This window comes from Anguilla rostrata, chromosome 16 (assembly GCF_018555375.3).
Source record: "Anguilla rostrata isolate EN2019 chromosome 16, ASM1855537v3, whole genome shotgun sequence".
Lineage (NCBI taxonomy): Eukaryota > Metazoa > Chordata > Actinopteri > Anguilliformes > Anguillidae > Anguilla > Anguilla rostrata.
This window is the reverse complement of record NC_057948.1, coordinates 37,393,759-37,406,953: the sequence shown is the minus strand read 5'-3', so window position 1 is coordinate 37,406,953 and position 13,195 is coordinate 37,393,759. Positions and strand designations below refer to the sequence as shown.

General features: G+C 48.1%; 1 protein-coding gene and 2 long non-coding RNA genes across 7 annotated transcripts in view; 1 reads left to right on the top strand and 2 right to left on the bottom strand.

Moving 5' to 3' along the window:
• Window positions 1–4,377, bottom strand: part of LOC135241799 (uncharacterized) — a 21,173-nt gene extending 16,796 nt beyond the window's left edge. For both annotated transcript variants that reach the window (XR_010326113.1, XR_010326114.1), the window contains exon 1: window positions 4,275–4,377. This is a non-coding gene — a long non-coding RNA (uncharacterized LOC135241799). The remainder of the gene's footprint in view (window positions 1–4,274) is intronic.
• rassf7a (Ras association domain family member 7a) overlaps window positions 1–7,588 on the top strand; it is a 38,402-nt gene extending 30,814 nt beyond the window's left edge. For all 4 annotated transcript variants that reach the window (XM_064312488.1, XM_064312485.1, XM_064312486.1 and 1 more), the window contains 4 exons: window positions 1,114–1,985; window positions 5,392–5,554; window positions 5,743–5,850; window positions 7,372–7,588. In XM_064312488.1, coding sequence (XP_064168558.1) covers window positions 1,114–1,985; window positions 5,392–5,554; window positions 5,743–5,850; window positions 7,372–7,403 — 1,175 coding nt within the window. In that variant the 3' untranslated portion in view covers window positions 7,404–7,588. The remainder of the gene's footprint in view (window positions 1–1,113; window positions 1,986–5,391; window positions 5,555–5,742; window positions 5,851–7,371) is intronic.
• Window positions 7,589–11,364: 3,776 nt separating this feature from the next.
• On the bottom strand, window positions 11,365–12,760 carry LOC135241800 (uncharacterized). The gene is made up of 2 exons (XR_010326115.1): window positions 12,550–12,760; window positions 11,365–12,022 (listed from the first exon to the last, which is right to left on the bottom strand). It is a non-coding gene; the product is annotated as an uncharacterized LOC135241800 (long non-coding RNA).
• Window positions 12,761–13,195: the final 435 nt, after the last annotated feature.

Sequence of the window (13,195 nt, the reverse complement as noted above, 5' to 3'; positions counted from 1 at the left end):
ACACACAGACACACACACACACACTCGCACTCACACATTTACCCATTCACACTCACACACACTCACACACACTCACACACATTTACCCATTCACACTCACACACACACACTCACACACACATTTACCCATTCACACTCATACACACACACTCACACACACACACATTTACCCATTCGCACTCACACACACACATTTACCCATTCACACTCACACACACACACACATTTACCCATTCACATACACACACACACACTTACCAATTCACACTCTCTCACACACACACACACACACAAACTCACACACACATTCACCCGTAAAGTTCGGGCCTTCTAGAGACCACCACACTGCATTGAGATTTAAGCTATAAAAAATGAAAATGTGACCAAAAAAAAAAAATTGGAACAATTTAAATATTTATTGAAAGGTCACAGTTTTTAACTTCTAGAACTGGGGGCAAAATATAGGCTATACTGAAAGATTTACACATTGTAAGGAGGTCATTCTACAGGAATACTGGTATTTGGAATTGTAATGTCTAAAATGTGTTTCATTTCTGTCACTCAAAACTGGCGGAAAATCTGATCCACTGTAAAGAGATCGCATCATATATTTTGGATATTTTCATGGAATTATGTCCAATTACATTTTGTAATGATGTATAAATATACGCTGAAAATTGGCATAAATAAACCAAAAATGGAGACACAGAACTGCAGGAATTCACGAAGGCGGTTTCTGTTTAAAAATCCCTCCACTAGCAGATGCCTGAGCCTGTTTCAAACCTTGAAATTCAGTTTAATTCCTGCCTAAAGTGCTGCAGTAATTTCACAGACCGTTTCTAATTGTTTTTATTTTTTTTGTGTGATTTCTTCTCCAGGCGGTTTATTCGCTTTGGCACTTAGGCAGCCCGTTTCAGTGCCATAAAAACCCAAACAGAAACACAAAACAAACCACATTTACTCTAGTTTAGTCAGCCATTATGAAATACATCTCAGGAAGAGTCGTTCTTCTTTACCTAAAACAGAAAATGGGTCTGTTTGACCCAAACAAATCACGGTGCTTAAGAGCCACAGTTGTGCTTGGTTCTGACTCTCCCCCCCCACCCCCCCCAGGTCAGACGGGCCGCTATGTTCTGATCCAGAGACTGAGGGACACGGAGAAGCAGCTGCTGGCCAATGAGAGGCCGCTGGAGTCGCTGGCCAAGCTGGGCCAGCTGGGGAACGAGGTGCAGTTCTTCCTGCGGAGGACGGGTCCCAGCAGCAGCGACGGGCCAGCGCAGAGCCGGGGGCCCCCCCTCCCCAAACTGTCCGAGCCCGAGCCCCCGAAACGCCGGGAGCCCAAGAAGTCCCTCACCTTCAACCTGGGGCCCACCAGCTCCCCCCAGACCAAACTCAAGCACTTTAGAAAGCCGCACAGGGACTCCCCCGAGCCCAGGGCCTCCCCCCCTCCCCCGGCCGCTGCCGCCGCGGCCGCCGGGCCGTCTAAGGAGGAGGTGTTCCGGAAGGTTCTGGTGCAGCAGGAGCGTCTGCAGGCCCTGGAGGCGCAGCTGGAGGGCCTGGAGCAGGAGGTGCAGGTGTGGGAGCAGCCCCCGGCGCTGGACCCGCGGCACAGGGAGGAGCTGGAGCTCCTGCAGGAGGAGGCGCGGCGGAACGAGGCGGAGCTGGCCCTGGAGGAGGTGCTGGAGCGGGAGCTGCAGGCGGAGGTGGAGGCGGAGCGCCGTCTGCGCGGTCGCCTAGGCGACCTGCACGCCAAGATGGACGACTGCAGCCGGCGACTGCGCGACATCCACAGCCGCTCTGCGCAGCTGGAGCGCGACATTCAGCAGGAGGCGCGCGCCTCCTCCCGGCCCCGCACCCCCACCCCCGACCAGCAGCTGGGCACCGTCAGGGTGGAGCTACAGGCCCAGCAGCACCAGGGGGCAGAGCTGGAGGCATCCATCACAGAGATGGAGAAAGCGCTGGGGGAAGCAGAGGCTGTGCTGCAGGTAAGAGGGGCGTGTCTCTCTCAGATCCCACCCCCTCTAACACTGGACAGAGGGGCGTGTCTCTCTCAGATCCCACCCCCTCTAACACTGGACAGAGGGGCGTGTCTCTCTCAGATCCCACCCCCTCTAACACTGCACAGTGGGGGTCACATTTACCATCCTAAGGACCGCTACTTTAGTGCAAGTACCTGCAGACTTATTTACACCACCGCTCTGTCGGTTACAAAAAATTAAAAAATTTGCATGCTAGCTTGTTTGTCGTGTGTGTGCATGTATGGTGTGTGTGAGTGTGTGTATGTGTGTGTGTGTGTGTGTGTATGTGTGTGTCTGTCTGTTGTTGCTAGGATACTAAAAGCTGTTTGTGTTGTTTACTGGAACTGTATTTGTGGTGGAAGCTATGAATGATAATAAATTTAATTTAAAGATGATTTTGTGGGTGACAGCAAGCAGGATAATGTAAGCTGCAGCAATGCCCTGGCGTGGCAGCTGTTGCTGTCACTAATGAGGCCAACTCTGGTTTGGCAGCCGTGTAAATCTGTGAAAATGAATAAGATGTGCTTTCCGGCAATCGTTTTTCTTTCTGTTGGAAAGTCTGAAGCATTTAGGCCCTTGTCGTGCGTTAAGGCCCAGCCTGCTTAGCCCACCTAGCAAGAGCGCCACCATCCCCCCTTAAAACCCCCCCCCCATTTCCCCCGCTGGCCCACAGCGGATAATGCTGAAACTCTGACATTATTAACAAAAAAACAAAGAGCTTTTAAATCTGGACCAACGGCATTCTATTGGTTGAGAGCAGTCAGGTGCTGTGGGTGTATGGATCCTGAAGGGTCGGGTTGAGATCAGGTTTTACGTGTTTGCTGTATTTTGGAAAGGGCCTCTCCTATGTCAGTGTTCCTTACAGGCGACGTTCCTGAGTAAACAGCTAATAACCCCGTACAGAGAAACACGAGCTCCTTCCACCATTCATGTGAGCGCATATCTAAAAGGAGTTTTCCCTCCCTCACACACAGACACACACACATGCACACACGCAAGCAAGCACCCACACACACACGCACGCACGCACACAAGCAAGCACACATGCACACAAGCAAGCACACACACACACATGCACACACGCACGCATGCACACAAGCAAGCACACACACACACAAGCAAGAAAGCACCCACACACACACGCACGCACGCACGCACGCACACAAGCAAGCACACACACGCACGTGGCTTGCTCTTGTCAGTAGCTAGAAGGTATTTGTCACATTTGTGTGTGAAAACCACGAACAGAAGAGAGAACGCTGACCCACACGTTTTTGAGAGCTGCTCTTCTGTGAGAACCGTCAGTCTGCAGATACTTTTCAACATAATTCACCCGTGGGCATCACAAATGACCCCCTCCTTCTCAAAAGAGGTTTAAATCTCTGCAAGCCTTTCCTAATAACTCTAAAGGAAGCTGGTGGCTCACCGTCTCCCTGCTTGTTTCACAAACATTAGGTCTAGATAAAACAAAGCCCCCACCGCCACCGCTCACCCTGTTATAATTAAGGGTGAAAGCACCCTATCGTTTGCATAATTGCTGTTGATATGGCCGTGGCTGTTGACTGCTGTTTTACAGTCTACGTAAACAATTGCTTTGGCAATACTGTGCTGATGTGCAGCCAGGCCAGTAAAGCCCATTTTAATTGAATAAAATGACATGCAACAGAAGAAGTACAGCAGGTGTAACTGTGATTATTAAAGGAAGATTTGAAAGAGAACGAATGGGTGAAATAAAAAACAGCAGGCATTGTGATAGACTGCTTCAGAGAGAAACGCGAGGCACCGTGATTTACACACGCTACTGCTGTATGGAGACGCTATGTTTTGTGTTACAGGCTATACGTGAACTTACACACACACACATATTATACTCTCTTAATGGATATTCTATGTACATACACTAACGTGCGCGCGAATATGACGTAGTGGAGATGCGTGTTTGTATATAAACGGAAGTTAAACCTTGAGCTGCTTGTCTACTTTCGGATTGTCACAATTTTGTGTGCAAAAGGGGCACTAGCGTCTGGCGCGCGAGAAGCGCCGCGAGTCTCGACTTGTCTTGAATAATGGACTGAAGTAATTGAACTTGAATAGCGCCTCCAGGTGTGAATTACTGCGCTAAATATATCGCGCCAGAATCGATGTTAAAAAGCATGCGTTCACAGTTTAAAGCACAATATAGTTGTTTTCCTAATGCCTCGAGGTAAAGGATGCAGGAAAGGGAAGTGTACAGATTAGTTATTTGCTCGGACTTACTTGTGCCTTCTGTTCAAAACACGCGACGCTTCTACTTTGAAGACTTGTCCACCCGGCTTCCACTTGAATGTTATGGGCACCAGTGCCCCCGTGTGGTTGTAATATGCACCACAGTCACCAAATTCAATTCAATTCAAATCACTTTATTTGTCCCCGAGGGGCAATTGCAGAGGCACGTAGAGTAGTACGATTAACAAGTAACACATTACAGGAGAGAGATAAAAAAACAGACATAACATACAGTGCAGCAGAGACGAAAAATATACGAGCACGAAAATAACCTCGCCAAAAATACGTTAAGACTGCAACATAAGGAGCCAAACGTCAAACACAATATCCAGATGGATATAAACGTAACACGAGCGACATACACAATAAATAACACACTAATAGATATAAAAGATATAAAAGAAACTGCTCTACGAGCCGGCTGGTCACCACACGAGCAGTGACCGGAAGTCAGTAACTCTAACTCTACAAAAGAGTGCGCCCTCCTGTGGGCAGTGAGTGTTAGAAATATGAACATCCGTGTCCCCCTAAATTCATAATATTGATGCCCTCAGCTTTTTGATCAATTTAAAAAACGTGAACTGAAGGATGTATATGTTGTTTTTCTTCTGTGTGGGATGCATTACATAAAATATAAAATGTATGCTACATAAAATGCTAAAACGAAGGTGTACTGGTAAGCCTTACTGTGCAGTTTATTGTCTTATAGCTTTTATGTTCAGAGTCACTGTATTTCCACGTTCTGAAATAATGTCTTAGGGAGGGAAATTGTGGAAGATATACAAAATAGAAAACAGGAATACAAAAACAGTCAAATGACTCAAAATGCATGTATTATTATATTGGGGGGGGATATTAAAACTTTGGCCAATTTATATATGCACATACACACTCTCACACACTCATACACACATACACACACACACGCATGCAGACGCAGACACACACGCGCACACACGTTACAACATGCACCGTATTAAGAATTTGAATAAGTGAAATGGCTGAGTGATCAGCAGGCCCTGGAGTCCTACAGCGACAGGTGTGTCAGGTTCGCAGGTGTGTTGCTGACAGCGCTGTTTCTCTCCTGCCCCCCCCCCACACCCCCCAGGTGAAGAATGAGGAGCTGGATGAGCTGAACAAGGAGCTGAGGCAGTGCAACCTGCAGCAGTTCATCCAGCAGACGGGCGCCCTGCCCAGCCAATCACAGGCTCGCACAGACCAGCCTGAGCAGCTGGAGCAGCCGGAGCAGCTGGACGGATATAGCAATGGAGGTGAGCTGCTGCATTAACAGGCTCAAGCACACACACTCATTTTAATGTCTGATTATAAGCAGCTGCTTGTTGTTTTTGTCGGATAATGCAGTTACCCGGATACAGGTTTCCAGCTGTAAAGAAGCCCCGCCCCCATCACCACCCCACTCTCAGCATTAAGCAGTAAATTCACTCTTTTCCCCCCACAGGCTCCCTTTCGTACCCCTCCGAGTCGCCACCCCGCCCCACGGCCAAGCAGTTCATGGGAAACCCCCGAAATCTGCAGAACCCCCTGATCTCCAGCCTGAACCCTGAGGGTGTGTATGTGTGAGAGTCGCTCGGCCAGGCCCGCTCGGCCACGCCCGGCCCCGCCACCTGCACGTCTGCCTGCCTGCCTGCCCTCCGCTTCAAACCTGACTCCGCCCTTCCAAAAAAATACAGCAACCCCCCCCCCCGCCGCCGTGGGGACGTCCCAGGCCCAGCGTGAACTCCCTCTACCCCCTTGCCAAATTCCCTCCTTCTGGGCCAGTTACCCCCTTTTATTCTTCAGTTCTTCTTTCATTCTGACTCTTTTCTTTCCCTCTTTCTCTCTCTTGCTCTTTCTCTACATCCCGGACACAGTGAGTGTCTTCTGATCTCCAGGCTGAGCCTCACCCCTTTTCATTCCCTCTCCATCTCTCCCTCTTTCTTTGCCTTTTTATTCTCTTTTGTAGAGTCCTCCCTCCTTTTCCCCTCTCCTCTCCTCTCCTGCTCCTGTGTGGACTCTGATGCTTGCGTTGGTTTCTGACTAATCCAACGCTTCAGTGGGACACAGAGCTTTCCAGCGCTTTATTAATTCATTATTAATTCATTATTAATTCATTATTAATTTATCTAATGGTTGCACTGGGGAGGCTCAGATCAGACAGGCTAACAGCTCATCGCTCTGCTTCTCTCTCCCTCTGTTTCTCTCTCTCTCTCGCTCACTCTCATTCTCTCAGCAGAATGCCGTGTCACTGTGCTGCACAGTAAGATAATGATTTACAGTGAAGACGTTAATACTGGCCTGAGAGCAGAGCCATGGGCTGAGTGTGTTAGATGTGTGTGTGTGTGTGTGTGTGTGTTTGAGACTGTGTGTGTGAGTGTGTCTGTGTGTGTGTGTGTGTGAAGGCAGCTTGGACAGTAAGACAGCGGCTGTCGTGTAGAAGCACAGCACATACACACACAGGCACAGTGTGTGCACTCTAGTGAATCACCTCCATCAACAGAGGAGAGACAGAGAGTGAAAGACAAAGAGAGTGTAGACACACACACACACACGCACACGCACACACACTCTCACACACACACACGCATACAAACACACACACTCACACACACACGCATACAAACACACACACGCATGCATGAAAACACACACACACACGCGTACAAACACACACACACACACACGCATGCATGAAAACACACACACACACACACACGCGTACAAACACTCACACAAGACAAACACACGCACACACACACACAGTGTTTTCTGATTGCCTGGCTGGTGTCAAGCCCTCCCTTCCCTGTTCCCCCCCCTCTCTCCTTCCCTCTCTCTCTCTCCCCTTCCCTCTCTCTCTATCTCTCCCCCTGTCCTGGGTGCTGTGCATAGCGGGGGCTTCAGTAATGGGACTAAAAGGCTCTCGGATGTTTGAGAGGTTGGATGGGGGCGGGGGGGGGGGGGGGCAGCTGGGATTTTTCCCAGAGGAACTTTTTAAAAACTTACCAGCCCCCTGCCTACCCCCACCCCCCTTCAAATGTTCTGAAACTAAACAATAGTGGCGTCACGCTGGTTATTTTTGTGTGTCTTGCAGTCCTGACATCCAGGGAGGCGTCTTGGAGATAAAACAGGAATCGCAAGTCCAAGGATGTGTTCACTGTTCACTCATTATTTCACACATATTTTAACCCCATATTGTTATTATATGTATATATAGCAAAGTATGTATTTACTGTAAAATATGAAACTTAATGTGAATTATTTTGTGTATATATATACATATATATATTAAAGGATGTCTCTTTGTGAAATAGAGGACTCTGTTTGCACTGGCCTGGGTTGCACACACTTCTCACTGTTCTAGAAATGTTTTTTCTCCCTCAAGTGAGATGTGCCCCATCCCAGAATGCATTGCATTTTGAGCTTTGAGATGTGCCCCTTCCCAGAATGCACTGCATTTTGGAGGGGATATCTTCCACTGATGGTGGGCATGACATTCCGGGAATCTGAAGAAATCCAAAAGCATCAGGAAATGCAACCTTGCCCAGTTTGTTTCACACACACACACACACACTCACACTCACACTCACACACACACACACGCACACAAACACTCACACGCACAGACACACATGCTCACACATTGACACTCGCGCACACACACACACACTGAAATGCACACATACATGCACACAAACACTCACACGCACAGACACACATGCTCACACATTGACACTCGCACACACACACACACACACACACACACACACACTGAAATGCACACATACATGCACACAAACACTCACACGCACAGACACACATGCTCACACATTGACACTCGCACACACACACACACACACTGAAATGCACACATACATGCACACAAACACTCACACGCACAGACACACATGCTCACACATTGACACTCGCACACACACACACACACACACACACACTGAAATGCACACATACATGCACACAAACACTCACACGCACAGACACACATGCTCACACACACACACTCGCGCACACACACTCAAAACACGCACATGCACGCACACTACACATGCGTGTACATCATGGACAGTGTTCCACTGTCCCCCCACCCCCCACCCGCTTGCGTTAGCTGAGAACAGTGGCCCACAGTGTCTGCTCTGGTGTATAAATAACTCATCTGGGTTAAACACACCCAGCCCTCACAGCTCTCCCCTCTGGCCCTAGATTATCTCAGGATGGAGATGCAGGAGCATAGGAGGTGCAGAAGCAGTGGACATGCAGGAGCAGTAGGGAGCAGTGGAGGTGCAGAAGCAGATGGGGTGCAGGAGCAGTGGGGGGGTGGAGGAGCAGGAGCTGTGGGGAGTAGTGGAGGTGCAGGAGCAGAGGAGGTGCAACAGCAGTGGGGGTGCTGGAGCAGTCGAGGTGCAGGAGCAGAGGAGGTACAGGAGCAGTGGGGAGCAGTGGAGGTGCAGGAGTAGTGGGGGTGCTGGAGCAGAGGAGGTGCAGGAGCAGTGGGGAGCAGTGGAGGTGCAGGAGTAGTGGGGGTGCAGGAGCAGAGGTGGTGTAGCTGTTTTTGTTGGTATTAGAGCTGCAGGTCTGATGAAGGCTGCATGCCACAGCTGTCATGTGACTCTTGGATCTTCTGAAGCTTGTCCGCAGACCGCCCACGGTGATGCGTGCGGGCTCCATCATTACAGCACGCACGCATTCCCACTGCCCTTACACCTCCACCCTCACCCTCAGTCCAGCTTAGCTCCCAGCAGAGTCACCCTATTGGCCGATGGCCAAGAATTATGGGAAACTTTCAAGTTTAACGTCACCGGGGGTGCCTCATTCACCCAGTGTACCCACTTGTGTAAGTATGGGGGAGAGATACCCAGGCAGAGCGATGGATAGCATGGATGGGACACAGTTTCGCTACAGACACCTTACAAATATCTGTACTTACAACTGCCTCCTGTTTGGGAAAAAAGAAAATGACACATATAGCTGAAGTCAGAAGCTAATCCAAATGTTGTTTCACTGCAGATGTCTGAGCATTAACCCTGGATTTCTGGGGTCCTTGCAAGCTAAATCCTGAAAGAGACTGTTGATTTAGTTTCACTCTGTGATGTAGGGCATGGAGCTGGTTTGGACAGGGATAATCAGCATTTATACAGCACTTTTCTCAAACTCAAAAATGCTTTACAGTGATGAGGGGGAAAATCACCACAAACACCACTGATGTGTAGCCCCCACCTGGGTGATGCACGGCAGCCATTTTGCTCCAGAACGCTCAGCACACATCAGTGGACGCGCTTATCCAGGATTATGACCTTTCACATTAAACCCATTTATACAGCTGGGTATATAATGAAGCTTGAAGATGGTGATTAAGAATATTAACCAAGGGCGCAACTGCAGTGCTCCACCTGGGAGTCATACCTGCAATTTGGGGCTTATGAACCCAGTTCCCCATTCACTGCGCTACACTAAGACCTGTGAGTGTGCAGGTAACCTACACCAAGACCTGTGAGTGTAAAGGTAATCTACACCAAGACCTGTGAGTGTGCAGGTGATCTACACTAAGACCCGTGAGTGTGCAGGTAACCTATCCACTGCACTATACCAAGACCTGTTAGTGTGCAGGTAATCTACACTAAAACCTGTGAGTGTACAGGTAAGACCTGTGAGTGTGCAGGTAATCTACACTAAGACCCGTGAGTGTGCAGGTAACCTATCCACTGCACTATACCAAGACCTGTTAGTGTGCAGGTAATCTACACTAAGACCTGTGAGTGTGCAGGTAATCTACACTAAGACCTGTGAGTGTGCAGGTAACCTATCCACTGTGCTACACTAAGACCTGTGAGTTTGCAGGTAACTGTGAAATTGAGTTATGGCCCTACAGCAGGGGTACAGAACTCCGGTCCTGAAGGGCTGGTCTGCGTGCTGGTTTTTGTTCTGACTAAACTTTGTTTTAGTTTTCCAACAGCTGTATAAAATCAGCTGGTTCACCCCTGTGCTTGAGCACTGTGAAATCTTGATACACTTGCAGTCTGATCATAATAAGACTGAGCCAATTAAAGGGATTGGCCACTGTTGTGCACCCCTGCAATAACGCATATAGACCTGCACTCTGGTGGGGGAACCCCAGCACATTATTATGAAGGGAAATCACAGCAAAATCAGAGCTGGCTGCCCAGAAGGGGCTTCAGCAGAATCCGCTCGTGAATCCACCTCCCCAGTCGAACGTCTCCGGTTTGGCTGGGTTTCGCATTAGCCCCAGAGTCCGCATTCCAGGCGCAAATGGACGCGTGTCCAAATGCTGCGAGTCCGCAGTGTGAAGGCTCCGTGTGGTCCGTCATATTCCCGGGGTTTACCGGAGAAAAACGGGAGCAATCCGGGTCTGCTGGTGACGGCAGCAGCTGTTTCTGCACAGACTGGAAGATACTTTAAGAAACTCCATGAGTAATGGCCACAAAAAGTGGCTGAAGCCCCAAATGCAAAAACAGCCTCGCGTAGTTATCTGCGCAGTCGCACATCGAGATACTCCGGGACAGCAACATGACAATCAAAGCAGTCCCAATCTTCAGAAAATCCGTTTTTGTGGATCACAACTGCTGGCGTCATTCTTGCTATCTGAGCCCCCCACCCTCACCCCCTTCCCGACACATAGTGTCGCTCTCCATTTACACTGGGCCTGCAATGCTCTGCGGAAAATTAGGCCGTGACTATCGCGCAAAGATGCCCTTCCACCTGAATTATTTGCTCTGAAAGAGCGCGCTGCGTGTGCCCCTTATTTCAGACGAACCACGTGCATATTTTTCCAGTCGGTCGAGTGGCCCGTGAACCATTTCAAAGTGGTGGGAAGATTCTAGTGCGGGGAAGATAAGCTTCTGTGAAAGTGAAAATAATTAGGATGAACGGCAGAATTTTCACACGTTACAGCTAGAGCTTGCGGACCCGGGCAGAGTTATGTGCCGAAAGTCGGCCGGTTTGCACCACGCTTAGCCCCATGCTTACCGATGGCGGTATAAGCTATCGAATGCATTTTATTCCAATTGCTAGAAACAAACGGCGTCGCTAAACAAAAAACACTACACAAAAATGACATAGATAAGGCAATTTATTAAACTCCTAAAACTAGTAGTTCGTTATGTAATGTAATTACATAATTTCGTTCATTGCACATTTTCACACCACATTTGAAATAAATCAGAACTGACAGTTGAAATGCGTACAGGCATTATGGATTACTTTTCAACGAACAAGTCAAGACAAAAATACTTCGTGTCGAATAGGCACGTAACGCACAATTCCATGAGTCACTCACCCTTTTAACTTTTGGTTTCGCTGGAGACGACTACGGGTCACTCGGGCGAACGGCTTACCCCGCAGCCCTCTGCTGCGTTTTCCTCTGAACCCTGAGGGCTAACCGCGCGTCTCGGCAGGACCCAGACACAACCGCACGGTTCGCGGCGCGATATTTTCCACATGACTGGAGTTCTCGGCCTTGCGAACAACGGTATGGGCCGTTTATGCTCTTCACATTTAAAGGAAGACAGGAACATCATGACCGCGCGGTCTGTCCCGCTGCTCGCTCGGTTGTCTCCCGGTTGGACCAGAGGGGAGGCTCGGTGACACGCCGAAAAGCTGGTTAGCCGCTGTCACACGCACAGTGGAATGTGGGAAAGCGCAATGTGCGTTAGTCAGTGGCTTACCTGCTCTCGGAAATCACAAGATCCGAGCGCTTTACACAATGGGCGCTATAAGAAAACGATACAAATACTGTCAATGAATGAGAACAATAAAACGTACTACTACTACTATTATAATAAAAAATGCGAATTATTGTAATTATAATAACAGCAACAACAATAATAGGCTAATAATTCCCACAAAATACATTCGGCACAACTGAGAACAGAAATGACTTTTGAACAATAAGCATCCGCGATATCGGTGGCAACCTTACCACCAGCTTCTACATTCCACCAATAAACTCATAAGTTATTTTGAGAAGCGAGCTGGAACTTTCATTTTAACAACAAAGCAGTCTGGATATGCTACTGAGATTGCTCTTCACTCGTGTTTTCAATATTCTGTAGGTAGCCTATATCCTTGTTTAAATTTACGTTTCGATTGGCAGTCTCTTCAATAAGACTTGGACAATTACATAAAAATGTTGTTTTTGACATAGTTAACATCTAGAGAAAATTATGCATAATTTACATTTTGTAAATAACAATTCTGAAAATACTAAATTATAGCAGGCAATTAGCTAGGTACTCACCAGTATTTGAAGTTGTCTTTTGAAGTAAATTATGAAAAAATATACATTTATTTGTCTTGATGATTCTATTATTTTAATATGTATAATAATGTGCTAGTTTGTTCAAGGGAAAAAAACATTCTAATGAACTTGCATTGTCTTTTATAGCAGCCTACTGTACCGCAGAAGTTCAGTACAGTTGCACTGATACAGCCCAACCCACGTCTGTGTCTACAACCTGACCTGGATATGCAAATGAAATGGTTATTGGCATGACTTACAACCAGTGTACAGACAAATCCACACAGTAAAACCCGCCTAATAAGGGTTCCTATCGTATTACAGCCAGTGAGGGGTGTGTCGAATACCGCCAATGGGTTCGGTGGATTTTCCCGAGTTAGTTTGGGTGCGGCGCGTTCATTTTTGCACGTCTTACTTTGGGAATGAACCATTTTCACGTCATGTACTTCCTGTCAAATGCGAATTTCCTCAGTAGAATGGTCGTGATTTTCATATACCTTATTTTTTAAAAGGCGCTGTCGATGTGGTACTCATAATTTGTGTCCATGGGGGAACGATTCAACCCCACTGGAGAGCGTGCGCTCTACCCGTGGCAAGCAGAGTGGGTTGAACTCTGTACATTTGTGTACAGTGTTGCCATGAAGCT